This window comes from Melanerpes formicivorus, unplaced genomic scaffold, assembly GCF_026170545.1.
Source record: "Melanerpes formicivorus ecotype bairdi unplaced genomic scaffold, bMelFor1.0.p_v2 SCAF_31, whole genome shotgun sequence".
In the NCBI taxonomy this organism is placed as follows: Eukaryota; Metazoa; Chordata; class Aves; order Piciformes; family Picidae; genus Melanerpes; species Melanerpes formicivorus.
The window spans coordinates 8,924,013-8,948,771 of NW_027142383.1; the positions used below are offsets into that span (position 1 = coordinate 8,924,013).

The following is a 24,759-nucleotide window of genomic DNA, read 5'->3' on the forward strand; positions in this document are numbered from 1 at the left end:
GGTGGCCTGTAGGAGACCCCCACAGTAATATCTTCTTCCCCTGTCCTGCCTTTAATTTTAACCCATACACTCTCAACTAGCTCATCATCCCTCCCCAGTTGGAGCTCCACTGATTCCAACTGGCTATTGACATAGAGGGCAACACCTCCTCCTCTCCTTCCCTGCCTATCCTTCCTAAAGAGTTTATACCCATCTATCCCTACATCCCAGTCATGCTAATTGAGCAAGGGGAGCTCAGCACAGGGCAGCACCTGGATGGAATCCCTCTGCCAGGGGCAGATTCCCAGCAGCAGGGCTGTCTGCAGGCTTCAGGGGGGCAGCTCACACTGCTGGGGCACAGGGGGGCACGAGGAGACCTCCCTGGAGGTGTTCAAGGCCAGGCTGGATGGGACCTGAGCCTCCTGGGCTGGTGGGAGGCTGAAGCTCATCCAGTACCAAGCCCCCTGCCATGGCTGTGCCCATGATCTTCAACATCCCTTCTGCCCCAACCCATCCTGGGTGTCCCTGCCAAGCCAAACCACTCCAGGACTGCCCCATGGAGCTCATTTCATGGCCCACAGCAACAAGAACCCCCCTCAGGACCTCCACCTCCTTTGGAGGAAGTCCATCTTTCCCCCTGTTCCTGCACACCCAGAGGGTGACCCCAGCAAGGTCACCACTTGCCAGGCTTAACCTTGGCTGCCCCCCGAGTCCAATCTCCCTCTCTTAATCCCTTTAAGCTTTGTTTTTGGTCCTTCCACACCCAGCTGCCACCAGGCCATCTCCCAAGGGACCTCTCATTCTCCTCCCACATCACCACAGCACCATCCAGGAGGTGGCAAGGGGCTAGAAAGCAGCAGAACCTTCCCTGAGCAGCTCCTGGCCCAGCAGCAGCAAGGATGCAGCAGTTCCATGCCCAGAACCAGCTCCTGCCCTCCACTGCTTCAAGCTCTGCAGAAGCCTTCAGGAAGTATTCTGTGGCCTCTGTGGTGAACTCTCTGCTCTCACCCAGCAAGGAGCCTGCAGGCTGCTCCCCTCCCCCTGCCTCTCTTTCCTTCCAGGCTGAGAGCCACTCAGGTGGCTGAGCTAGCAGGAAGCCCCCAGACTCCTGACACTGCAGCAGGTTTGTGGAGCTGAGCCACAGCCTGGGCTGCAGACTGTGCTCAGAGCCAGAAGCCCAAAGGAGTGGAAGCAGCTCCTTGAACCCAGCTGCATCTCTCTCCTGCTGGGCAAAGCCTGCAGCAGTTCAGGATGGAAGAAGGAATCCAAACCTCTCTTTGGCTCTTCTATCCTGGGCAGTTTGTTTGGAGCAGCAATGAAGTCCTCCTCAACCATGTAGCCTCCTCTCTTCATGCTGGAGCTGCCATGGACAGGCATAACATCAGCATGGGGCAAGGCAGGGCTCAGCCTGGGAGTGAGGGCAGAGCAGGGCAGGGGAGGGGGTGCAGCTCTTACCTTTCCCCCTCCAGCTCTTCTAAAGCTACAGGAAGGACCTTTGAAAACAAAGGGAGGTCTCCTTAGGCAGAAAAGCACCTAGTGAAGGGGAGCCAGGGGGAAGACCCTTCACAAACCACCAGCTCCAGCCCAGCCTGGGGCCAAGCCAGGGATCTAGAGTGCTAGGCCTGGAAGGGACCTCAGGAGCTCAGCCAGTCCAACCCCTGCCAGAGCAGGGCAGCCAGGGCAGGGCACCCAGAACACATCCGGGGGGGCTGGGAAGCCTCCAGAGGAAACTCCACAGGATCCCTGGGCAGCCTGCTCCACACAGCTACCAAGAACCTCCTCATGGGCTCCTGCTCCCCAAAAACCAACACCAAGGACAAAGCTGTCAGGGGGCAGAGCCTCTTTCACACAAAACCCAAAGGGCCTGAAGTGAGAGAGGAGCACATAGGAGCTGCCCAGCTGTGCCTGGGCTGCCATGGAGCCTCCTAGCAGAGCTCAGCCCTGGAGCCCTCAGAGGAACACCCAAGGCAGCCCTGGGGGTGCAGGGTGCTGCTCCCTCCCTGTGCCCTCAGAAAGCAAGGCTGAGGTGGTGCTGGGGCACAGCAGGATCCCAGCACAGCGCACTCATCACTCCCCACCTTGGCTGCACTCTCATTGCTTCCCCTTCCAGTTTCAGCTAGGCACTTTCCAGGGAGGCTGAGGCTGGGCACTGGCAGCAGGTCAGAGCTAGCACAGCTGCCAGCTCCACAGAGCAGCTTTTCACCTTGCAGCAGCAGGCTGGGGGAGCCCAGGGCCTGCAGCAGCACCCCAGGCCCCATAGTTTACATAGGGGAAGAGCAGGCGGCAGCTGCTGCAGTGAGCTCCCCGCTGGGGACGCTGTGCCAAGGGCACTGCAGGCCCATGGGAGGGCAGCTCACAGCAGTGTGCTCATCAAGCACCCCCAGGGCAGTCCGGGCAGTGCAGCTGGCACCCAGGCTCCGTGCGTCCAGCCTGGCACCGCTGGCGACCGGCACCGCAGCTGGACTCACGTGGGCACCACGCTGGAGGTTGGCAAAGTGCACATCAGGGATGAAGAGCACTGGCTGAGTGTCCAGGTCCATGAAGGGCTTGAAGATGGTGATGTCTGTGCGCTTATGGGAGGGCAGCAGGGGCACCTTCACGTCAGAGACTGCAGGAGCACACAGGGGGCATGGGGTCATGGCGCTGCCTGGGCTCTGCCCTCCCTGCGTGCCCACCACCGAGCTCCTGCTGCAGAGGAGCTCTCAGCTGGGGGCTGGCACCCTGGGGCAGCAGCTCAGGGGGTCTGGGTGGCTCCAGCCCTCCTGGAGGGGTTTGGGCACCAAACTGGGCTGGGGATGGCCAGCAGGAAGCACAGCAGGGCAGAGTGGAACGGCTGCCCCCTGGGCAGCAGCCTGGCACCCACTGCCCCCTGCTCCTTTCCAGGTGCCTCCTGGGAAGGGTGAGGCTGGGGGGGGGGGGGGCGGGGGGGGCTGAGTGCTACTCACAGGCACTGAGCTGGGCGTTGGGGTCACTGCACTTCCCTTTTCTTTTGCTCTGCTTCCGCTCCTCGTCTCGGATTTTCCTCTCTGCCCCCTGCCAGGGAGACACCGAGGGGAGGAGGGGAGAGGGTGGGGGCTGGGCTGGGTGGGATTCCTCTGCCAGCTGCAGAAGCAGGCTCCCCATGGCTTCCTGGCAGCACTGCACAGTGCCCACCCTGCAGGGCAGCCAGGGGCTGCCAGCTCTGGGGCTGCCCAGGGCTCACTTCCCATCATCACCGATGGCACCCAACCAGCTCAGCCAAGAGCCCCCCTGGGCCTCCCTGGGAGGGGCTGAAGCCTGGGGAGGGCAGAGAGAGACTGAAGACCAGGAAGAAATTGTTGGCAGTGAGGCTGGGGAGAGCCTAGCACAGGCTGCCCAGGGAGGCTGTGGCTGTCCCCTGCCTGGAAGGGTTCCAGGCCAGGCTGGATGAGGCCTGGAGCAGCCTGGGCTGGTGGAGGTCTCCCTGCCCAGGGCAGGGGGCTGGAGCTGGGTGACCTTTGAGGTCCCTTCCAAGCCAAACCTGAGCCAAGCTCATGCTCCAGTGTGTCACAGATGGCACCACCACCCCCAGGCTGCTCTGCTCAAGCCCAGATGGGACCCAGACACACTGGGCACCTGTGGGCCCCTGCCCACAGCATGAGCAGAGAGCAGCCAAGGCCATCAGCAGACTTTGTCTCAGCCCCTGGTCTGTGGCTGCAGCTTCTGTCTCAGCAGCTTTGCCCTTCCACCTCCCCCCTAGCAGCTCTCCTCCATCCCTCTGCTGGGCCCAGGCCACCACAGCCAGAGCTGCACTGCCTGACCCACCCCTGCCTGTGCCAAGGGCCACAGCAGTGCCCCAGCCTGGCCTGAGCCATGCCCAGGGGCCAGCAGCAGCCTGGAAAATGCCCAAGGGTCAGATGCAGCCTGGGCCATGCCCAAGGGCCAGCGGCAGCCTAGGCCATGTGCAAGGGTCTGATGCAGCCTGGGCCATGCCTAAGGGCCAGCAGCAGCCTGGGCTATGCCCACCTTGTCACAGAAGACCTTGATCTGGCAATAGGCTCTGTGCACAGGCTTGTTGCTCCTGTTGTTGTAGCTGTAGGTATCAATCTGCAGGTTGAGGGGCAGCCCCTTGACCCCTTTCTGGGAGGAGAAATCTGTGCTGAGGCAGTTGACAGAGATGAAGACCTGAGGAGGAGGAAGGCACAACTATTAGAGGTGACCCTGGCTGGCTGTCAGCAGGGCATTGCTGCTGCCCCTGCAGCAGGACCTGCCCTCTGCTGCCAGCTCAGGCACAGCACCCAGCAAAGGCACAGCGTTCAGAGCTCCTTGCCCAGCCCACCGTGGGGCACAAGCAACTTCAGACATGGCCAGCGCCTGCGGGGGGGCTGGTGAGGGGCTTGGGACAAGGGCTGGCAGTGCCAGGGGGAGGGACAATGGCTTTGGGCTGGGAGAGGGGAGACTGAGACTGGAGAGGAGGAAGAAATTCTTGATGGTGAGGGTGGGCAGAGCCTGGCACAGGCTGCCCAGGGAGGTGCCCAAGGTGCTGGTTTCTGTGGCTGTTGTTTCTGGAACAGAGTTTGGTTGCTGTGCTTGTTTGGGGGCTCGCTGCTTGTGTTCCTTTTCTTCCCCTGGGGCTATTCTGTGGCCACTGTGCTGCTCTTGGCTGCATCAGGTTCGGTGCTTTTGTTGCTTTCTTGAGTTTTGGTTTAGTTTGTTTTGGGAGTGGGGCTGGGGTTTGGTTTGTTTTGCTTCACTGGGGTGGGGTTGGTTTGCTCTCTGCTTGTTTGTTTCTTTCTCTCCCTACCTCTTAATCAATCAATCAATCAATCAATCAATCACCAAAGCCTCAGCTGCCAGGAGCCCCCCTGCAGAGCTGCTCCAGCGGCCCTGCCCCACCGTCTGCCCCCTCTCTCCATGTCCCCCTGCCCACTCTGTGTCCCCCTGCCTGCCCCCTTCTCACGCTCTCCCTTTCCCACCGCCTTGCGCACCCCGGGGCGCTCTGCGGGCAGCTGGCGCCACCTGCCGGAGCCCTGATGCTGCTGCACAGCCTCCCGGCAGGGCCAGAGCCGCGGAGGGGCTGCGGGGTCGCGGTCCTGGCTTTGTGCGGCGCTGCCCACAGTCTGCTCACACAGCTCTGCAGAGACCTTCCCTGCTGCCAGCCCAAGAACAGCACCGGGAGGAGCCCACAAAGAACCCTGCGACAGGAGCTCAGCTCCACAAGCGGAGTCCCTCAGGGATCAGTCCGGGGACCTGTCTTGTTCAACATCTTTGTGGGGGACATGGACAGTGGCATTGAGTGCACCCTCAGCAAGTTTGCTGATGACACCAAGCTGTGTGGTGCAGCAGACACGCTGGAGGCAAGGGAGGCCATCCAGAGGGACCTGGACAGGCTGGAGAGGTGTGCACAAGCCAACCTCATGAGCTTCAACAGGAGCAAGTGCAGGGTCCTGCATCTGGGTCGAGGCAATCCCAGGCACAAATCCAGGCTGGGCAGTGACTGGCTGGAAAGCAGCCCTGAGGAGAGAGACTTGGGGGTGCTGGTGGACAAGAAGCTCAACATGAGCTCTCAGTGTGCACTTGCAGCCCGCAAAGCCAATCAGATCCTGGGCTGCATCAGGAGAAGTGTGGCTAGCAGGTCGAGGGAGGTGATCCTCCCCCTCTACTCAGCCCTGGTGAGACCCCACCTGGAGTACTGTGTCCAGTTCTGGAGCCCCTATTACAAGAGGGATGTGGAGGTGCTGGAACGTGTCCAGAGAAGGGCCACAAGGATGAGCAGAGGGCTGGAGCACCTCTCCTATGAGGGCAGACTGAAGGAGTTGGGGCTGTTCAGTCTGCAGAAGAGAAGGCTCCGAGGTGACCTAATTGTGGCCTTCCAGTATCTGAAGGGGGCCTACAGGAAGGCTGGGGAAGGACTTCTCAGGATCTCAGGTAGTGCTAGGACTAGGGGGAATGGAATGAAGCTGGAGGTGGGGAGATTCAGGCTGGATGTGAGGAGGAGGTTCTTCACCATGAGAGTGGTGAAACCCTGGAATGGGTTGTCCAGGGAGGTGGTCGAGGCCCCGTCCCTGGGGGTGTTTAAGCCCAGGCTGGATGAGGCTCTGTCCAGCCTGATCTAGTGTGGGGTGTCCCTGCCCATGGCAAGGGGGTTGGAACTAGATGATCCTTGTGGTCCCTTCCAACCCTGAATGATACTATGATACCACTACCCCCAGGAGCTCAGCACCAGCACAGCACCACTGACAACAGGAGCACAGCACCAACAGCACAGCACCAGCTCAGCACCACCACCCCTAGGAGCTCAGCAGCAGCTCATGGACATGAGCACCCCCAGCACAGATGTGGTGGCTCTGCCCCAGCCCTGGCAGGGTCAGGGAATGGTTGGATGTGATGAGCTCCAAGAGCTTCTCCATCCCATCCCATAATTCTGCTCCCATAGACCCCAGACCGCATCCAGGAGCAGCTGTTTTCCACCTTGCCCAGAGGGAGCCCAGTGATGGCTGTGCCAGCTTCTGACCATCCCCTTCCTTCCCTGCCACCTCCAGCTTCCCAAGGGCTCTCTTCATGCAGCACTGCCACAGCCCAGGGGGATGCTCAAGGGGTCCTCAAGGGACCCACACAGAATGGTGTGGGGTGGAAGGCACCCTGGGGATCACCAGTCCAATCCCCTGCCAGAGCAGGGCCACCCAGAGCAGGTGACAGGAGCACATCCTGGTGGGTCTGGAATATCTCCAGTGGAGTTCAGAGCCTCTCAGGGAAGCTCAAGCCAGGTGGGAGCTCAGCCCCGAGCTGTGTGCCCAGCCTGAGCCTCTGCTCCCTCAGCAGAGCCCTGGGGTCCTGGGCAGCCTCAGCTCTGTTCCCTGCCTGCTGTAACATCCTCCCTGTGAGTGCTGCATGGCTTTGCCCACGCTGAGTGTTCACAGCCAGATCCCAGCTCTGCCTCCCTCCAACACCTGCCCAGCCAAGCAGCCGTGCCAGCAGCTTCTGCAGCTGCCCAGGGCACCTGGGCACATGGTTTGAGGGCTTGAAGGTCTCTTCCCACCCAGGCAGTTTTGTGCTGAGAGCCTTAACAGATTCCTTGTGTGAGCTGCAGGTGGCTGCACAGCACAGGACGCAGCAGCAGCCAGCAGGGGCCCGGCAGGCAGCGAGACTGCAGCAGGGAGCAGCTCTGCAGCCACACAAAGCCCACCCACGGGGCTGGAGGGAGGGAGGAGGGTTGGTCTCCAGTGAGAGCCCCGCGGTGGGGCAGCAGAGCTGCACAAGGGGACCAGGGGCTGCCTGGCAGAGGACCAAGGCTGTCCTCATTTGCTTAGCTCTAGCCTTAAGCAGTGACTTCATTTTCATGCCCCTTATGTCTGCAGGACTCTGGACAGGAGGTGACAACAAAGCCCCAACCACCTCCCTGAAGGAGCAGGGAGCCAGGGCTGCCTTCTCCTCTTGGGACAAAGCCACTGCAGCCCAAAAGGATCATGGAAGGGTTTGGGTTGGAAAAGGCCTCTGAGATCATCCAGTCCAATCCCAACCCAGCCCCACCATGGCCACCAAACCCTGGCCCCAGGAGCCATGGCCACAGGGCTCTGGAACCCCTCCAGGCATGGGGACTCCACCACCTCCCTGGGCAGCCTCTGCCAGTGCCTGGGAACCTGACCCTCCCCTGGTACACTCCAGGTCCTCTCCTCTCATCACCTGAGCCTGGGGAGCAGAGCCCAACCCCAGTGAGACCAATGAGGTCTCCCTCAGCCTCCTCTTCTCCACACTCAACACCCCCAGGGCCCTCAGCTGCTCCTCCCCAGCTCTGTTCCCCAGACCCTTCCTCAGCTCTGTTGCCCTTCTCTGGCCCTGCTTCAGCCCTCAATGTCCCTCTGGGAGGGAGGAGCCCAACCCTGATGCTGGTGCATCCTGACCACCCCTCCCCCTCCTGTACCCCCTGGTTTTGGTCATCTTCAGAGTGCCCAAGTTCCAGAGGTGGTTTGAGCCAGGAGTGTTCCCAGCAGCTGGAAACCAGGAAGGTTTTGTTCATGAAGGTTGGGCTTGGGAGGAGATGGCAGCAGAGCAGGAGCCCTGCAGGGCTCCTCCCTGACCCCGAGCCCTGTCCCTGCTGCTGTGACTGAGTCACCCTGTCACCATTCACCAGCTGAAGAGGGGGCATGGAGCAGGAAGCTCCCGGCCTGGGAGCACTGCTGAGCCTCTTCCACTTGAAGCACAAGTTGTCTTCTGCCACCAAGGCAGAGAGCAGCTCCCGGTGCAGGGCAGGGGGAGAAGCCTGGAACCAGGGGAAACACTAACCCTGCAGCACCAGCACGGCACAGGCTGCCCAGGGGGGGCTGTGGCTGCCTCCTCCCTGCAGCAGCCAAGAGCTGTCCCTGCCCAGAGCAGGAGGTTGCAGCAGATGAGCTCTGAGCTCCCTGCTGCCCTGAGCCCTTCTCTGTACTGCGTTTGGACACCAAGGGAGACCCAGGGAGTGCAGCAGCTCCATCCCCACCCCAGCAGTGGCAGGAGTGGGCGGGGCAGAGGGGCTGCTATGCGTCCCTAGCCTGCCGAGCAGGATTCCTGCCCTGCGCCCCGGGGCCGTTCCGCATTCTCAGCCCCACTGAGCTGCTGCTGCCTCCCTCCCCCCCCCCCCCCCCCCCCCCATCATCTGCACTTCACCTCCCAGCACCTGACCCCAAAGCAGAGCCTGCCCCAGCCCTGCCAAGCCCCCCCCCCCCGGCAGAGCCTGTCGGGAACAGGAAGCTTTCTGGAGGGAGTGGAGACCTGTCCCCCCCTGGGGCAGCTCAGCCCTCCCCAGCCCCTTCTCCCCCCCCCCCCCCCCCCCCCGCCATCCTCCTTTGCCTCTCTCGACTTTTTTCTTGCCTTTTTCACTCTTCAGGGCAGCTCAGCTTCTCCTGAGGACAAACAGCTCTGTAGCTTAGCTTGGCAGAGAGGAAACCAAGCAGTGACATAGGGCTGGCAAACACCCCCCCAGCTGCTGCCCTACACTCCTGGAGACCACCAACCCTCCCCCACCCCCCAGCAGGCTGCCCAGGAAGGTGAAGGAGTCCCCAGCCCTGGAGGGGGACCTGTGGCCATGGGCACTTGGGGCCAGGGTGGCGGTGGGTGCTGGATGATCCTGGAGGTCTCTTCCAAGCCAGAGAGGTCTCTGGTGAGTTCCCCAGCACTTGTGCTCCCCAGCCAGCTGGGCAGAGCTGGCAGGAGAAGCCTCCGGGGAGCCAGCAGAGCTCCGCTGTGTGCCCTCAAGCAGGGGCAGCAGGCAGCTGATCTCCTTGCACCCTCTCCCAGGCTCTGCTCCCAGCCCAGCTGGGAAGGGCTGCACTAATTAAAGGGCAACTGAGTGCCACAGGGCCCTGGCTGTCAGGGAGATGAAAGAGGCCCTTGTGAGGTGAACTCTGCACACCCACAGCTCCTCTGCTGTGTCCTGGGCACCAAAGCACAGCAGCTGACCAGGGCCAAGGCAGCAGGGCCAGGGGAAGGTCTCCTCTGCAGAGCAGGAGCCAACTGCAGCTCCTGAGTCACATTTAAGGGAGCCAGAGGTTGGCGGGGGGGGGGCAGGAAGAGCCTAAGGGTTCTGGGCAGTGCCCACAGCCTCAGCCAGGCCTGCTGCAGCTGGGGGTTCTGTTTCTTGACCCTGGCCAAACACTTTCCCTGCTCTTGCCCAAGGCTCAGCAGGCAAACGGGTCCTGGGACCTCCTCCACCACCACAGCCTGGTTCTGGTTGGAAAAGCCCTTCCAGAGCAGAGCCCAACCCTTCTCTAGCTGTGCCAGGGCTGGTGCCAGGGGCAGAGTCTCACCTGCAGCCCCCTTCCCCTGTCCTGCTCAGAGAGCAGCCTGTGCTGGGGTCACTGCCCAGCTGCCCTGACCCAGGAGCTGCTTCCCCTTTGGGAAGGGCTACAGAGACCCTCCTGAGAGCGCCCCCCCCCCCCCCCCCCAGGGTAGCACAGGAGGCTAGAAACCAGAGGAAGAGATAAGGTCAAGGATTCATCAGAGCTAAACACAAGGACTTGGACAGGGACCAGGGGACTCCAAACAGCTTCCTCCTTCTCTGCCTGCACAGACTCCCCTGAAGGACCAGAGGTGAACCACCCAGCACCAGGGAGCAGTCTGAAGCCATCCCAGCCTGCCAGGCTGGAGGGCACCCCAGGGACCATCTGCTCCACCCTCTGTAGGTGCTGGTGGAGTTGAACTGAGCTGGCCCAGCACCCTGGCAGCCTGAGTCTGAAGGGTGTCTAAGGGGGGGGGACACACACACTCCACTGCGGCCCTTGGGAGATGATTCCAGGGTCCAGCTGTGCTCCTGGGAGTCATTTTCCTCTGGAGCCCCTCTGGAATCTCCCCAGCAGTGCCTTGTCCCCATCACTCCTTGCCTTGACCACAGGACTCCTGTACCAAGGGAGTCTCCACCCTCCTGGGGGCCACCCTCCCTGTACTGGCAGCCCCTGTCCTGTCCCTGCACTCCCTGCTGAAGTCCCTCCCCGGCTCTCCTGCAGCCTCCTCTAAGTCCCCAAAGGCCACAGGGACATGCCCAAGACAGGGCTTAACCTGCTCCAGCTGTGGAAAGCTGGCTGGATGCAAGTCCCCTCCTGCCCCAAAGCCTCCTGGCTGCCATCAGCACAGCAGCCAGAGGCTGAACTGCCAGCTGGGTGACTCCCAGGAGTGGGGCAGGTAGGAGGGGCCTGGCCAGGGAGCAAGGCTGTGCCGAGCTGCAGGGGGGAGCCAGGCTCACCCAGAGCTGGCTCATCCTGCTGCCCTCACGCTTGTTCCTTGCCTCCCCCACACACCACAGGTTTTGCATCAACAGGAGGCAGCCAGGGAGGAGATAAAAACCTTTGGGCAGGTCCTCAGCTGTGGGCTCCCAGCCACCCCCTGCCCCTGGCACCGGACACCCAAATAAGGTTTGTCTGCAGCTGGGCGACAGGGCCAAAGCCTGCCCGGCTCAGCACCATCCTGCTGCAGCCCAGGCAGCTTCCTTGGCATTCCAACCTGCCCAGCCCAGCCTGGGGGACTGGCACAGAGCACCTGCAGGGTCCCAGCCCACGCCCAGGAAGGCAGAGTGGAGAACCCAGCCCGGAGAGCAGAGTCCTCCCAGCCAGCTCCCTCCAGCAGCAGCACAGGAGGGGAAGGGTAGGAGAAATGCAGAGCCCAGAATGCCAGCCCCTGCTGGAGCAAGGAAGTGCAGGGATGTCTCTGCCACATGTGGGAAAGCCAGGGCTGGAGGTTCCCAGTGCTGCCTGAGCCTCCTGCCTGAGCCTCCTGGCAGCCCACGCTCCCAGCAGGAGAGGCTGCAGGGGCAGCTGGCAGCCAGGGCTGAGCTGCTGCGGGAGAGGCAAAGGAAGCTGCAAGGGTCCAGGACAAAACAACCCAAAACAAACAACCCCAAACAACACCCAAAGAGCAGCAAGCAACCCCCAGAAGCACCAAACAAAGCCCAACCCCAACAAAAAACCCAAACAAGAGAAAAGCAACAAGAGGAAGCCCCAGCAGGGGCTCTGCTCCCCAGCCTCAGGGGTAGGGGGAGAGGAAATGGCCTCAGGTTGCCCCAGGGGAGGTTCAGGTCGGGCATGAGAAGGAACTTGGTGACTGGAAGGGTTCTCAGAGCCTGGCACAGACTGGCCAGGGGGTGGCTGAATACCCATCCCTGGAGAGGTTTCAGGGAGGCAGGGATGTGGTGCTGAGGGCCATGGCTCAGCCCCAGCCTTGGCAGAGCTGGAGCAGGGTTCAAGGCTTCTCCAACCCAACCATTCTGTGGCCCCATGGGGACTGAAAGCTTTGTGTCTACAGGGACAGGAAAGTGGCCAAAGGAAGTTTTGCCACCAGGTGTGAAGGGATGAAGCAAAGAGCAAGGTCTCCAAAGCAGGAGCAGCTTTGCTCTCTGGAGGAGCTACCTGAGGAAGATTCTTCCTCCACCCTCAGGAAGCACTCTAAGCACCACAGCTGGATGGAAGTTCAGCCTGGGGGTGCCCCTGGGCAGCCTGCTCCAGCTGGAGATGTCCCTCCTGCCCCCAGGCACTGTGTGACTCAGACACTGTGGAGCTCTCCCTCTGGGACAGGGCTCAGTGCCTATGGTGGTCTTGGGCTGCAGGTTGGACTCCAAGACCTTGAAGGTCTCTTCCAACCACTACAGTTCTGTGGGTTGGGCATCAACAGATCTGGACAGGAAGCAAAGAGCCAAACAGCTGCAAACCTGCAGCAGTGAAACCCAAAGGGCAAAGCTGGAGGAGACCTCCAGGACCACCCAGCGCAGCCAGGAGGCTGTGCACAGAGCAGCAGGAGGCAGGCAGCCCCTCAGGGCTCCCCTGGCTCCCTGCCCCAGAGCTCCTCTGTGGCCTGCAGCCTGTTTGCCACCTCCCTGCCACAGCTCCAGCCCCAGCCCCCCAAACCTGCACCTGCTGAGCGCTGCTACTGCTGGCACCACCTTAACAAGGCCTGAGGGCTGCTGGCACCAGGGCACCACCAGCCTGGCACAGGCTCCTGCAGTCCCCTTCCTGGGGCACCCCCAGCCCTGCTCCAGCACACTGAGCTCAGGATCCCAGCCCAGCAGCTGCCACAACACCCCCCTGGCACAGCCCAACCCAAAGTAGCCTCCAAGCCCTTCAGCACTGGGCAAGTCCACTCTGCAGGGAAGCTACCTGAGAGGAGGCTGCACTGGGGGGGTTGGGTTGGTGTTCAAGGGCAGGCTGGATGAGGCCTTGAGCCCCTTGGAATGATGGAAGGTCAAAAATCATCCAGCTCCAAGCCCCCTGCTGTGGGCTGTGCTCCTGGGAGCACCTCCTGCCTCTTCCTGAAGCCTTGGGCACAGCTTCCTGCCTCGCTCATCTCAGCCTTTCAGCAGCCGAGGTCCTCCCTGCCAGCCCTCTCTGCCCAGCTGAAGCCAAACTGCTGAGCAGGGAAGCCTGGCACCAATGCCAGCCTTACAACTGGTGGCACACACTCAGCAGAAGCACACACAGCTCCCTACTAAGCCCCCCTAGGGCTGGGCCCCCCCCAGCAGCCCCCCAGGCACCTCTCTTGTGCAGCACAGGGCAAAGCTGCTGGTGGCAGGGAGCTGTGTGGGGACTCCAAGCCCTGTGCCACCTGCAGTGCCCAGCAGCACACAGCTCCAGAGAGGCCTCTCTGTGCCCTGCTGAGGGCCCCCCCAGTCCCCTCAGGCTCCCTGCAGCCAGTAGTGGCTCTGCCCAGGCTGATGGGTGCCAGCCAAGGTGCCAAGGACTGCAGGAACTGTTCCCAGCCCCTGACAGAGCCCAAGCAGCACTGAAACTCTCCAGAGAAACTCCTGCACAATACCCTTGGCACTGGGGTGTGCCCACCCCCTGCCCTGGCCCCCAGCAGGTGCTCAGGCTGCAGTGGCCATGGTTGGGGTCTCCCAGCCGCAGGGACCCTGTGAGTGAGGGGCTCTGAGGGGCTGCAGCCAGCAGCTGACAGGAGGCTGCTCCGGCTCTGAGCTGGGCACTGGGAGCTGCAGCTCCAGCGGTGCCAGCTCCAGCAGCTCAGCTGCTGCTGGCTCCTGGCACCCTCAGCTCCCTCAGGAGCTGCCCCCCCAGCAGGGCTGCCCAGCTCCAGCACAGCTCCTGCGCCCCTCCATGGGTGCCCCCCGGGCAGCAGCAGGCTCTGCCTCCCAAGAGGTTGTTCAGCTCCTCAGGGCTCACCATCAGGCCCTGCCCTTCCCCCCAGCCCTGGGCACAGCAGGTGGCAACCTGGGCACACACTTTGGCCTCCTCGTTGATGTCCCAGGTGAAGGAGATGGCATTGTAGGCAATCTCCTCGATGTTGCTGATGGTGTTGAAGCTCTCCTTGTAGTCAGCTGGGGGAAAGAGGAAGCAGGGCAGGAGCCTAAGTCATGTGGAGCCCTGGCATGGAGCTCAAAGAGCAGCCAGTGCCACCCCTGTGCCAGGGGCACCCAAGATGGGCTGGGGTAGAAGGGATGTTGAAGACCCTCCAGTCCCAAGCCCCCTGCCAGGGGCACAGTCCATGGAGCTGGGTGTTCGTCAATGTTCCCCCAGCCCTGGATGCCCCCTGGCAGAGCCCCAGATCCTGGGCCCCAGGAGGTGCCACCTCACCAGGAAGGGAGAAGCTTTGGTGTGAGGCTGCTGGAGCCCAGGGCAGGGGGATGGAAGGGGTTGGATCCTCAAGGTCCTTTCCACCCCAACCCCTTCCATGGATCCCAAGGCTCCCTCAGGCAGCCCACCCTGAGCAGAAGGCTTGAGCTGGCCCAGGGCTGTGCCCCCCCGGGGATGCCCCTCACCTATGTCGATGCAGCGCTGCTTGGCCGTGTGCTGCCTCGAGTGCCAATACTTCCAGTGCCTGAGCTGCTCCTCCCGGCTCTTGTCCTCAGCAAACACCACCATGATCACACTCTGCCATGGGCAAGGGCACAGCTCACAGCAGGCAAGGAGCAGCCAGGGAGCAGGCCTGCCCCGGGGGGGGGGGGGGGGGGGGGAAGGGTACCAGGCTCTGGGTTCTGGCAGGGCTGTGCCAAGCAGGCAGGCAGCAGCAGTACCAGGGGCAGCAGAGCAGCAGAGCTCTCCCCCAGCTGCAGCTCAAGTCGCTCATGCCAGGACTGCACCACCTGCACTCGGTGCCAACAGCATTGCTGGTACCCAGCCTGCGGGCAGCCAGGGCAGGAGGGGGGGGTTTCCCTGCTCTCTCCCCCTCTCTGGGGGGCTAGAAGGGGTCCCCACACCGCCCCTCTGCGTGGGGCTGGCACTCACCCGCACTTTGCTGATGGGGTGGTGGATGCCCTCAGTGCTGGCCTCCTTGAGGGTGATGGGGTAGAACTGCCCCTTGTTCAGGTAGGTCATGGTGCTGTCCCCAGGCTTCTGCCTCAGCGACTTGGAGGCCTCCAGGGTGTACTCAAAGTTGTTCCTGAGGAGCCAGGAGGGCACTGAGCTCGTTCCTGGAAAGCTGAGGCAGCCTTCCACATCCTCCTGGAGCAGCTCCAGGGCTGCCAGCTGAGTCAGCCAGGCAGCAGCAGGCAGGGAGGCTGCAGCAGAGCCCAGCCCTTGCCAGCCCTTTCCTTCAGGAATGAGCAGATCTGGGAACTTCTGGGCCAAGCTGAGCCCCAGACACAGGGCAGGGCTGGCAGCTCCCTGCCCAGGCTAGCAGCAGCCAGCTGCTCTCGTGGAACACCAGCACCCAGGGAACCTCTGCTCACAAGAGGATGCACAGCCTGCTCCTCTCCCCTCTGGGCCATTTGTACCCCCCGAAGCCCCATCCTGCCCCTCCCTCAGCTCAGGAGTTCCACACTTGCAGCTCCTGCTCTGCGCCTGAGCAGGGAGGCTCAGGGCCACAGGCGGGGCACGAAGGGACCTTGTGGATCACCCGGTGCCGACCCCTGCCACGGGCAGGGACCCCTCCCACCAGCACAGGATGCCCCAATGAGAGCAAGGCCAGAGGGAGACACGGCTGGAAGGCAGCTCAGAGCGCTGCAGAGCCACCAGGCACCAGCACCCTGCCCGGGGGCCAGCTGCAGGCAGCTGCGGCAGAGGCACAGGGAGGGTCTGCACCAAGACCCCGCAGCAGGCAGTCAGCCACAGCCCCCAGGGGCTGCCAGAGACCCTCTGCAGCGGGGCAGGGGGTGTGCTGCCCGCTAGGGGGCAGCTGGGGCAGGGGCAGCAGCACAAAGCCTCACCCAGAGATGCTGTCAAAGACATAATCCTCGGAGCTTATGTTGGCCATGCGCAGGTTCAGCTCTGGCGGGAAGAACACCTGGGAGGCAGCAGCGGCGTGAGGGGGGGGACAAACCTCCACAGCTGGGAGGGACCCCCCACACACACAGCCACTCCCCGGGAACCAGGAGGGCTGCAGCGAGGCTGAGCAGCTCCCTGCTGCCACGGAAGCCCTGGCAGGCAAAGCCCTCAGCAGGTACCAAGGGAGCTGCTTGGGGCTGCTCTGGGCACTGGGGCAGGAGCTTCACTCACAGCTCTGGTGCCAGCTGAGCACCTCAGCAGCTTCTGAGTCACCTCAGGGCAGCACCTGAGAGCCTCCATCCTCCCCCAAGACCTGAGAGCCCTCCCATATGCCACAGAGGGGCAGAGCTGCCCAGTCCCTGGCTGCAGCCCCAGACCATGGTCACACTGCTGTTTGCAGCTGGCACCAGAGCACAGAGCCACAGAACAGCTTCAGCTCTCACTTGGGGCACCAAATCCCCCCCACTGCCACCCAGCAGCAGGGAGGGTGCCAGACAGGCCCTGCAGCAGCACAGGGGGCACCGAGCTCCTGCAGAGCCTGGCTTGGTGCTGAGGGAACCCTTTGCCCGCCAAAGGCTCTGGCACTGCTGAGGGGCACAGGATGGGTTGGAAGGGACCTTGGGGATCATCTAGTTCCAACCCCTGCCATGGGCAGGGGCACCCAGGAGAGGTTGGGTTAGAATGGATGTTGAAGATCAACCAGCTCCAAGCCCCCTGCCATGGGCACAGCCATGGAACTGGATGATCTTCAACCTTCCCCCAGCCCAGGCTGCACCCACAGCCTCCCTGGGCAGCCTGTGCCAAGCTCTCCCCACCCTTACTGCCAAGGATTTCTTCCCCATCTCCAGCCTCAGTCTCCTCTCTCCCAGCTCCAAGCCCTTGTCCCTCATCCTGGCACTCCCAGCCCATCACAAGTCCCTCCCCAGCTCTCCTGCAGCCCCCTCCAGGTACTGGGAGGCTGCCCTGAGCTCTGCCTGGAGCCTTCCCCTGCCCAGGCTGAGCACCTGCAGGGTTCAGCAGCCTCAGCACCTTCCAGGGCAGGTCTGCAGGTCCCAGAGCAGAGCCGGTGCCCACCCCGCGGTACAGACCCTGCCCCCGGTACCTCCTGCATGCCCTCCTTGAAGGTCTCCGAGAAGGTGGAGTCCGGGGTGCGGCGCTGGGAGCTCTGGGGCTGGCTGCCGGAGCTGAACTGCTCGGGGTCGAGGCTCCGGTCGAAGACCACTAGGCGCTCGGGGTGGTAGGCGGCGGGGGGCAGCCCCACGGTGAAGCCCTGCGGCTGCGACTCCGTCTTGATGGGGTGGGGGCTGGGCATGGCAGCGATGGAGACAGTGACGGTGGTGTCGGGGGCGGTGAGGGGGCCGCGGGGGGCGGGGGGCAGCACGATGTTGAAGGGAACGTTCTTGAGCACCGGCACTCGGCCCTCCCCCGCGCACACCAGCGGCTCCGCGGCGCCGGCCAGGCTGCTCCTGCGGGCACAGCAGGGCATGGTCAGGGCAGGGCACCACGCAGCTCACTGCACCACTGCTGGGCACGGCCAGGGCACCTCACAGCACACTGCATCACTGCAGGGCATCACACAGCTCACTGCTGGGCACAGCCGGGGCACAGCTCACGGCACAGAGCTCACTGCACACGGCAGGGCCCAGTCAGGGCAGCAGCAGCAGCCGCCGCCCCTCCACACTGCCAGCCAGCAGCAGCTCCTCTCAGCTGGCTCTGTGCAGGCACAGCTGGCAGCAGCTCTGCTTCTCCTGCAGAGCAGCTCAGAGCCTCCAGCTCTGCTGTGCCACTCTGGAGAGCAGGCACCCAGCAGGGAGGCTCCAGAGCCGCAGCCTCACTGCCTGCCCAGCAGCTGCCCAGCATGCTGCCCACCACTCACTGCTCCCTGGTGCATGGAGCAGGGCTGAGAGCAAGGGCTCTGCTCCTCTATCCCAGGCATGGGACACAACACCCCCTGGGGACCCACACCAGGACTGCCAGATCTGGCTTGAAGGACCTCACCACATTCATGGTGTCAGGAGAGCAGAGCCCTGTGGCTGAGCTGAGAGGCAGCAGCCACCATGCCAGCCTGCCCTCCCCCGGCACAGCTGTGAGGCTGCCCAGCCCTCAGTGGAGGCAGCCCAGGAGGTTGCAGTGGCAGAGGGCAGCTGGGAGGCTGTGGGGCAGCGTGGGAGCAGGGCTGGGGCGAGGGCAGCAGTGGCAGCCCCAGGCTGGGGAGCAGGCTGCTGGGGCAGCCCAAAGCCTCACCTGAGTCCTGGGAGCACTCTAGGGCTGTTCAAAGGATGAGGATGGAAGGAGTAGAGGCCTGGCTGCCATGGACCTCATTCGGAAGCTACTTAATCAGGGTCATCTTCTGCTGGGGAGGCACCAGAGAGCAGAGCAGGAGGAGGAAGGAAGAGAGAGACAGGAGGAGTTCCGGAGGATCCCAGAGAAGTCCATACCCAACACCACCCAAGCAGCCAGCACCAGCACCCCGGAGCCCTTCCCCCTCAGCCCACGCATCAAGAGCACTGCCGGCAGCCTGGCACAGTGGCCAAGGGCAGCCACATGCAAAGAGGGAAGGGTCAGCAGTGCCCCCCCAGCTAGGGAAGGGCTGCCCAAACCACCACGCTGTGCCCAGGCTGGAAAGAGCAGCTCCTGGCAGCCCAGCCCCATGCCAGCAGCAGACAGCAAGCAGAGGGATGGCCGTGAGAAGTAGCTGAGCCTCAGCTCTCCATAACACAGCCCAGGGCCAGCCTGCTCTTGGGGCAGGGCACAACTCGGGGCACACAGCAACAGCAAAACCGCTCATGGGATGCTGGGGGGGTGGAAGGGACCCCCAGAGACCCTCCAGTCCAACCCCCTCCCAGAGCAGGGCACACAGAATGCATCCAGGTGGGTCTGGAAAGCCTCCAGAGCAGGAGACTCCACAACCTCCCTGAGCAGCCTGCTCCAGGCCTCCAGCAGCCTCGCACCAGAGGTCTCTCCTGGTGCTGAGGGGCAACCTCCTGTGCTCCAGCTGCCCCATACTGCAGCTGCTGAGCCCTGAGAGCAAAGGAAGCTGAGCTGCACCTCAGGGGGGATCACTGGAGGCCACAGCAGCACTGCAGGGCTGCAGGTACCAGGAGGGGAGGCAGAAGAGCAGCCAAGCAGCAACAAATCCAAAGTACCTTTTGCTGTGGTCCTGCTCTGGATGTTCTGCCTCTGGCTTGGCTGTGGAGGATCTCCTCTCCCTGGGCACCTGGGGAAGCCAAGACAAAGCTGTAACTGCAGCAGAGCAGCTCTGTGGGCACTGCCAGCTGGACACAAAGAAGCATCTCTGCCATCAGCCACTGCCAGCATCACAGCTGGGCAGCACCTGGCCACTAACACAGGATCAGCTCAGGGCTTGAGAGGACTCTGCCCACAGCTCCCTCCCCACCCACAGCAGCTCTCTGGTCACATCCTCAAAGACCACCCAAGGCTTTCCTTCTCCTGTGAGCTCAGGGAGGAGCATGGAGCTGCTCCAGCTCCCCTGTGCCTGGCCAGGAACACAGCCTGACCCAAACAGGAGGTGGCCTCCAGTGCTGTGCACCAAGAGAGCTCAGTTCAGCTCCTCAGGTTTGGTGCCGGGGGCAGGACCTGCCCTGCAGACAGCAGGCATCACAGCACCCATCCCAAGCCCCCCACACAGACTCAAGGCCGAAGCAGACAGGAAGGGAAGTCCTCCCCCTGTGGTGGAGCACACAGACAGTGCCCCCAGGGCTGCTGCCACAAGCCCGTGGCACCCAGCTGCCCTCAACCACGCAGCAAGCTCACACAACCTCCTCCACAACCCAGCTGTGGTGCCCAGGACCTGTGTGCCCTTCAGCATGCCCCCTGAGCGGGCTGCTGGAGCAGGGAACTCCCCCCCAGCAAAGCCTCCTCAGGCACTGCCTGGGCATGGAGCAGCCATGGCTCATGGCCAGCACCTGCATGCCCCTGACTGAACCCAAGCCCTGGCTCACCCTCTTGGCCTGGCATCTCCACTCACACCACAGCTCCTGGGGCATCCTCAAGGCCTTTTCCCACCCCAGATGTGATTCTGTGATTTTTTCCATGGAGATGTTCAAGGTTGGGTGGGGCCTGAGCCTCCTGGGACACCCAGAATGGGTTGGGGCAGAAGGGATGTTGAAGATCATCCATGGGCACAGCCATGGCAGGGGGCTTGGAACTGGATGAGCTTCAACCTTCCCCCAGCCCAGGTGGCTCCAAGTCTCATCCAGCCTGGCCTGGAGTCCTCCTGCTCTACTGAGAGCCCCTGCAGGACCCTCCAGCAAAGCCTAGCAGCCTTCCCAGGGTGGCAGCTGCCCTCTGGGTGCCAGCTCCCCCATGCCACCATACCTTGTAGTAGTCATAGAGCAGGCCCAGGGCAGCAGCGCTGTCCTCATCCCCATTGATGCTCATCATGGCTTTGGTGGCTGCTGTCAGGGGGTTCTCCAGGAAGGTTTTCCAGGCCTCATCCTCACTGGTGTAGGGACGTCTCTGGGAGTAGAGAGACTCATTCTGCAGGACCAGCACAGGCCTCTTACTGCAGCCAAGCAGAGAAAAGGGGAGGAAAAAGCTTGGAAGAGCTCCCAAGGCTACTTGCCACCAGCTGCACCATTTCCTTGGGGCTTCACCTCTGATTCACTGCCCTGCAAGGATTAGTCAGCCCAGAAACCTTCTCCTGCTCTCACTCTGGGGTGAGCTGACCAAGCTCAGCTAGGTTACAGCAGCCACAGGCAAAGCCACCGAGTAGCACAGCTGCCCTGCTGGGCTCCAAATTCGAGCCGAAGCCTTCCCATGCCGCCAGCCTGCAGCGAGTCCCACAGGAGCACACCAAGCCACAGCCTGCTCCACTTCCCACCCACAGCTACACAATGGGGAGCAGCAAAGCTTCTCTCCAGCCCCCACGGCTGCCAGGTGCCTGGCACCCTTGGGGGGCACCTGAAAACACCACCCAGAAGCTGCTATCAGTTATGGACTCAGCAGGGGCAGCAATCAATGGGACCTTGCAGCAGCTGAGCAGGGAATGCTTCACAGGGTCATGGAGTGGGTTGGAAGGGACCCTGAAGATGATCCAGATCCAAGCCTCCTGCCAGGGGCAGGGAACAGCCAGGATGGGTTGGGGTAGAAGGGATGTTGAAGATCATCCACGGGTGTGCCCATGGCAGGGGGCTTGGAACTGGATGCACTTCAGCCTCTCACCAGCCCTGGTCGCTCAAGGCCTCATCCAGCCTGGCCTTGTCTTCCTTCAGGCAGAGGAAGGAAGGAAGGAAGGAAGGAAGCTTCTTACCTGCCATCAGCCAGAGCTGGGCGTTTTGAAGAGGCTGGGTGATAGTTCTTCCATTAAAGTGATTTTAACCCCCTAACAAAAAAGCTTCTCCTCCCCTCGCCCAGCTGCTGAGCGCCACCTGCTGAGCACCCCCTGCTCGCAGCTTGTCACCAGCGTGAAATACCCTGTGAAGCTGAACGTTGGGAAAGGGAAGTTGTGAAAGGCTCTAATCGCTGCCATCAGCTCCGCAGTGTTATCACCACCGCCCCGCACCGAAGCTGCTTTGATCTTTTATCAGTGCCAGCCGAGTCTCACACAGCTTCAGCTGCGGCTGTGCCGAGGACGCTCCACAGCGCTCGCCAGAGCGCTCCGTGGCCATCAATCAACAGCAGATCGTCAGCAAAAGGCAAACAACAACGAGGAGGAGCAGCCAAGCTCCGGCATCAAAGCCTTCTCCCTACACCTCTGCACAGAGATGGCCCCGGTGCGGAGAACAGCCAGGCCCCAAAGGCAGGTGAGCAGCAGAAGACAGAGCAGGGCTGGCTGTAAGGAGGGGCACACCCTCCTGCTCTTACACAGGAGGAAAGAACACCTCAGCATGAGGAGAAACTTCCTTGGTGTGAGGGTGACAGAGCCCTGAGCAGGCTGCCCGGAGAGGCTATAGAGTCTCCTTCCCTAGATGTGTTCTGTGTGCCCTGCCTTGGCTGCCCTGCTCTGGCAGGGGTTGGGACTCTGATCTCCGGAGGTCCCTTCCATCCCCTGCTGTTCTGTGACTCTATGAACCAAAACGCCTCAGTTGGGTAACCCCTCCAGGGAACGCCACGGGCAGAGAAGGCAGCAGCTGGAGCGTCCTGGGCACAGCTCCATCCCCACCGAGCCAAGCGGCTCAGTCAGCCCTGCCGGAGCTCACAGGACCCCCAGGCCTATTCCCTCCAGCAAGGCAACGCTCCCAGGAGAGCCAAACACACCGAGCCGCAGCCGCTGAAGGCAGCGGGTGCCAAATACCAAATCTCTGTAGGATTTGCCACCGCAGTGCCCGGGCACAACGCACGGTGCCCGCCGGGCAGCCTGCCCCCTGCAGCGGGGCAAGGGAAGGTCTCCCTGGGGCAGTGCAGGGCTTGTCAGGAGCTCAGCTCAGGAAGAAGCACCACCAGCAGAAGGCAAACACGCATCGCTCCTCACTGCTAGGCTGCCAGGGCCCTAGCACGTGGAGCTGCTCCCGGAGCGGCAGGCACAGCATCGGCTGGGTCGGGGCAGAGCCAGCAGAGGCTGCCGGCAGGCTCCCTGCTGCGTGGCTCTGGCGGAAGGAGCACCCCCGGGAGCTGGCATCGCAGACATCCTCTCCCTGCAGCCTCCTGCGTCCCCGGCTCAGGAACGACTCCTGCTCAGTCACCCACCCCGAGCCCACCTTCCCTCCCGCTCCCCGGACACCGCGACCCTCAGCCCCGGTGCCCCCTGCCCGGGCTCGTACGGGGCACATCTCTCTCCTTTTCCTTCGCTGGCTCCTAACCACCAGAAAAACCAAAGCGCCTGGACCTCAACCGTCCTGGCTGCGTCTGGTAAGGGTCACCGGCGGGGAGCAGCCGTAACCCCCCCGAACCGCAGCGAGGCGAGGGAGCTGCGGCACCAGCCCCGGCCTCCGCGACAGCAGAATAGCGAAAAACCGCCAGGATTCGGTAAAATTCCTTCACACTCCCTTGGGAAGGAGCTCGTCCGAGCCGCCCGTCACCGAAACACAGACATTTTACCATCGCTTCCTCAAACTCCCTCCGAGGGACCCCATTGCCTGTGCCCGCAGACGAACACGGGACAGGCTCGGGACAAGCCCCAGCGATGGCTCCGGCTGGGAACGGCAGCTCGGCAGCCGCACGATCACGCGTGGCGCTGGGGCTGAAAGCTTCTCACGGCCGCGTCCCGCACGGAAGGAACCCCTCGGCCGCCGCTTCGGCCGGCTGCCGGTGCGGGTGGGCGCCGCCGAGCCCTTACCTGCCGAAGTCCACCTTGCCGGACGGATGCGCCTCGTAGAAGTCCATGGGGGCAGCTCCCGCCCGGCGCCGCCCGCCTCCCTCAGCCCCCGGCAGCGAGACCTAGCCCGGCGCTGCGGCGGCGCCCGCTCCTCCCGACGGCGTGACCCGGCTCGCCGCCGCCACCTCCCGCATTTAAGGCGCGGCGGGGCGAGGGGCGGACGGCGGCGGTGCTGCCCCACGCCTCGCTGTCGGTGTCGTGTTTCAAAGCCGGCCCTGCCTCGCCGTTCGCCTCGACGGGGCGGGGTAGCCGCCGGAGTCGCCTCGCCGCCGGGGTCCCCCCCGAGGCTTTCCCCCCACCTCCTCCTCTCCCTCGCCATATCGCATCGCATCGCACCGCCCCACCACCACCTCCGGTTACTCCTCCGAGACAACAGAAGGGGGGGCGCGGGGCGGTCCCCCGGGGAGAGCGGCTGCCCCTCAGCCCAGCCCCAGCGGGGAGCGAGCCCCGGGGCGGCGAGCCCCCTCTGACTGCAGCTCCCTCCTCGACCACCCGATCCGGAGAGACCGGTCGGACCGGAGCCGGTTCCTCCGCACCCTGCTCACTCACTTGTCGTAATCTTGTGTCATGTCTGGCGGAGACGACGGGCGGCAGAACTAGCCCGGCGGGTCGGGAGGGGAGAGCGGAGAAAGGAAAGGAGAGGAGAGGAGAACAGCGCAGCCCTCTGCACCGGCAGCTTTTGTCGGCTCCTCTCGCCCGCCCGGGCGCCTCCGCAGCCACAGGTGGACGGGCGCCGCGCGGCGCCTCCCATTGGCTGCCCGGCGGCACGGGGCGGGGACGCCGCGCCCCTATTGGGCGGGAGTGCGGTGGGGGGCGGGGGCAGCGAAGGTTCCACAGTGGCTCCGCTGCCGTGCCGTGCCGTGCCGTGCCGTGCCGTGCCGTGCCGTGCCGTGCCGTGCCGTGCCGTGCCGTGCCGTGCCGTGCCGTGCCGTGCCGGTCCGGTCCGATAGGGTACGATACAAGCCCCAGCCCCTTGGGGACGCCGCGAGTAAACGAGGAGTAAAGCTGCAGGGGAAAGATGCTCGCCCGCTGTCCGCCGGCCCCCTCCGCCCCGCTGTCAAAAAGGCTTTTGGGAGGAGGAAAGGAAATTACTTCCCCCCCACGGTGTCACCGCTCATGGGGCTGAGGCGCTGGCACCGCAGGCTCCTGGCGCTGTCCTGCCAGCTGCCGTGTGCCAGGGCTGCCTCATGGCTGGCACTGGCAGTAGGGCAGGAGGGAAGCACAGAATCCCGGGTCGGGGGTTTGGAAGGGACCTCTGGAGCTCACCCAGTCCAACACCCGGCTAGAGCAGGGGCACCACAGCAGCTTGCCCAGGGGCACCACGGCCAGGGGGGGTTGGAAGCCCTCCAGAGGCAACTCCACTCTGAGCAGCCTGCTCCAGGGCTCCCTAAAAGTCAAGCAGCTCCTCCTGACCTTGAGACAGGGACTCCCTGTGCTGGAGTTTGTGCCAGGGCAGCTCCCTGGCATCTTTTATTTTTCATTACAAATGAGTTCCCCCCTTCTTCCCCTCCCTCCCCATTTAACCTGATTCCTTCCTTCCTGTACCAAACCCATTCTTAGGAAGACCCAAAGACAATTTTGTCAGCACAGTGCCAAAGCTCACGGACCATGGTGAGCTTTGGTGAGCCTCATGGGTGAGCCTAGGACTGGTTTGTGATCATGGAGTGGGTTGGGAGGGAAGGGACCTTGAAAGTCATCTAGTTTCAAGCCCCCTGCCATGGGCAGGGACACCCAGGATGGGTTGGGGTAGAAGGGATGTTGAAGATCATCCAGTTCCAAGGCCCCTGGATGGGCACAGCTTACATGGCTGGGAGCTTGGAACTGGATGATCTTCAACCTTCCCCCAGCCCAGGCTGCTCCAGGCCTCAT

General features: G+C 63.1%; 2 protein-coding genes across 6 annotated transcripts in view; both read right to left on the bottom strand.

The window, feature by feature from the left end:
* The window catches only part of GRHL1 (grainyhead like transcription factor 1), a 30,439-nt gene extending 6,856 nt beyond the window's left edge, over positions 1-23,583 (bottom strand). Inside the window, exons 1-13 of one of the 5 annotated variants that reach the window (XM_068155330.1) lie at positions 23,440-23,583; positions 19,953-20,139; positions 18,761-18,831; positions 16,717-17,080; positions 15,557-15,633; positions 14,637-14,790; positions 14,171-14,282; positions 13,623-13,729; positions 3,964-4,122; positions 2,925-3,012; positions 2,448-2,587; positions 1,435-1,472; positions 1,251-1,339 (exon numbers count right to left, since the gene is read on the bottom strand). In XM_068155330.1, coding sequence (XP_068011431.1) covers positions 1,251-1,339; positions 1,435-1,472; positions 2,448-2,587; positions 2,925-3,012; positions 3,964-4,122; positions 13,623-13,729; positions 14,171-14,282; positions 14,637-14,790; positions 15,557-15,633; positions 16,717-17,080; positions 18,761-18,831; positions 19,953-20,139; positions 23,440-23,459 — 1,606 coding nt within the window. In that variant the 5' untranslated portion in view covers positions 23,460-23,583. Of the gene's footprint in view, positions 1-1,250; positions 1,340-1,434; positions 1,473-2,447; positions 2,588-2,924; positions 3,013-3,963; positions 4,123-13,622; positions 13,730-14,170; positions 14,283-14,636; positions 14,791-15,556; positions 15,634-16,716; positions 17,081-18,760; positions 18,832-19,952; positions 20,140-22,851; positions 23,164-23,439 lie in introns of those variants that run through there. The other 4 variants (XM_068155328.1, XM_068155329.1, XM_068155332.1 and 1 more) reach the window with 4 other exon arrangements.
* A 95-nt stretch (positions 23,584-23,678) lies between these two features.
* Positions 23,679-24,759, bottom strand: part of TAF1B (TATA-box binding protein associated factor, RNA polymerase I subunit B) — a 69,807-nt gene continuing 68,726 nt past the window's right edge. The window contains 1 exon segment of the mRNA XM_068155364.1: positions 23,679-23,956. Coding sequence (XP_068011465.1) covers positions 23,679-23,956 — 278 coding nt within the window.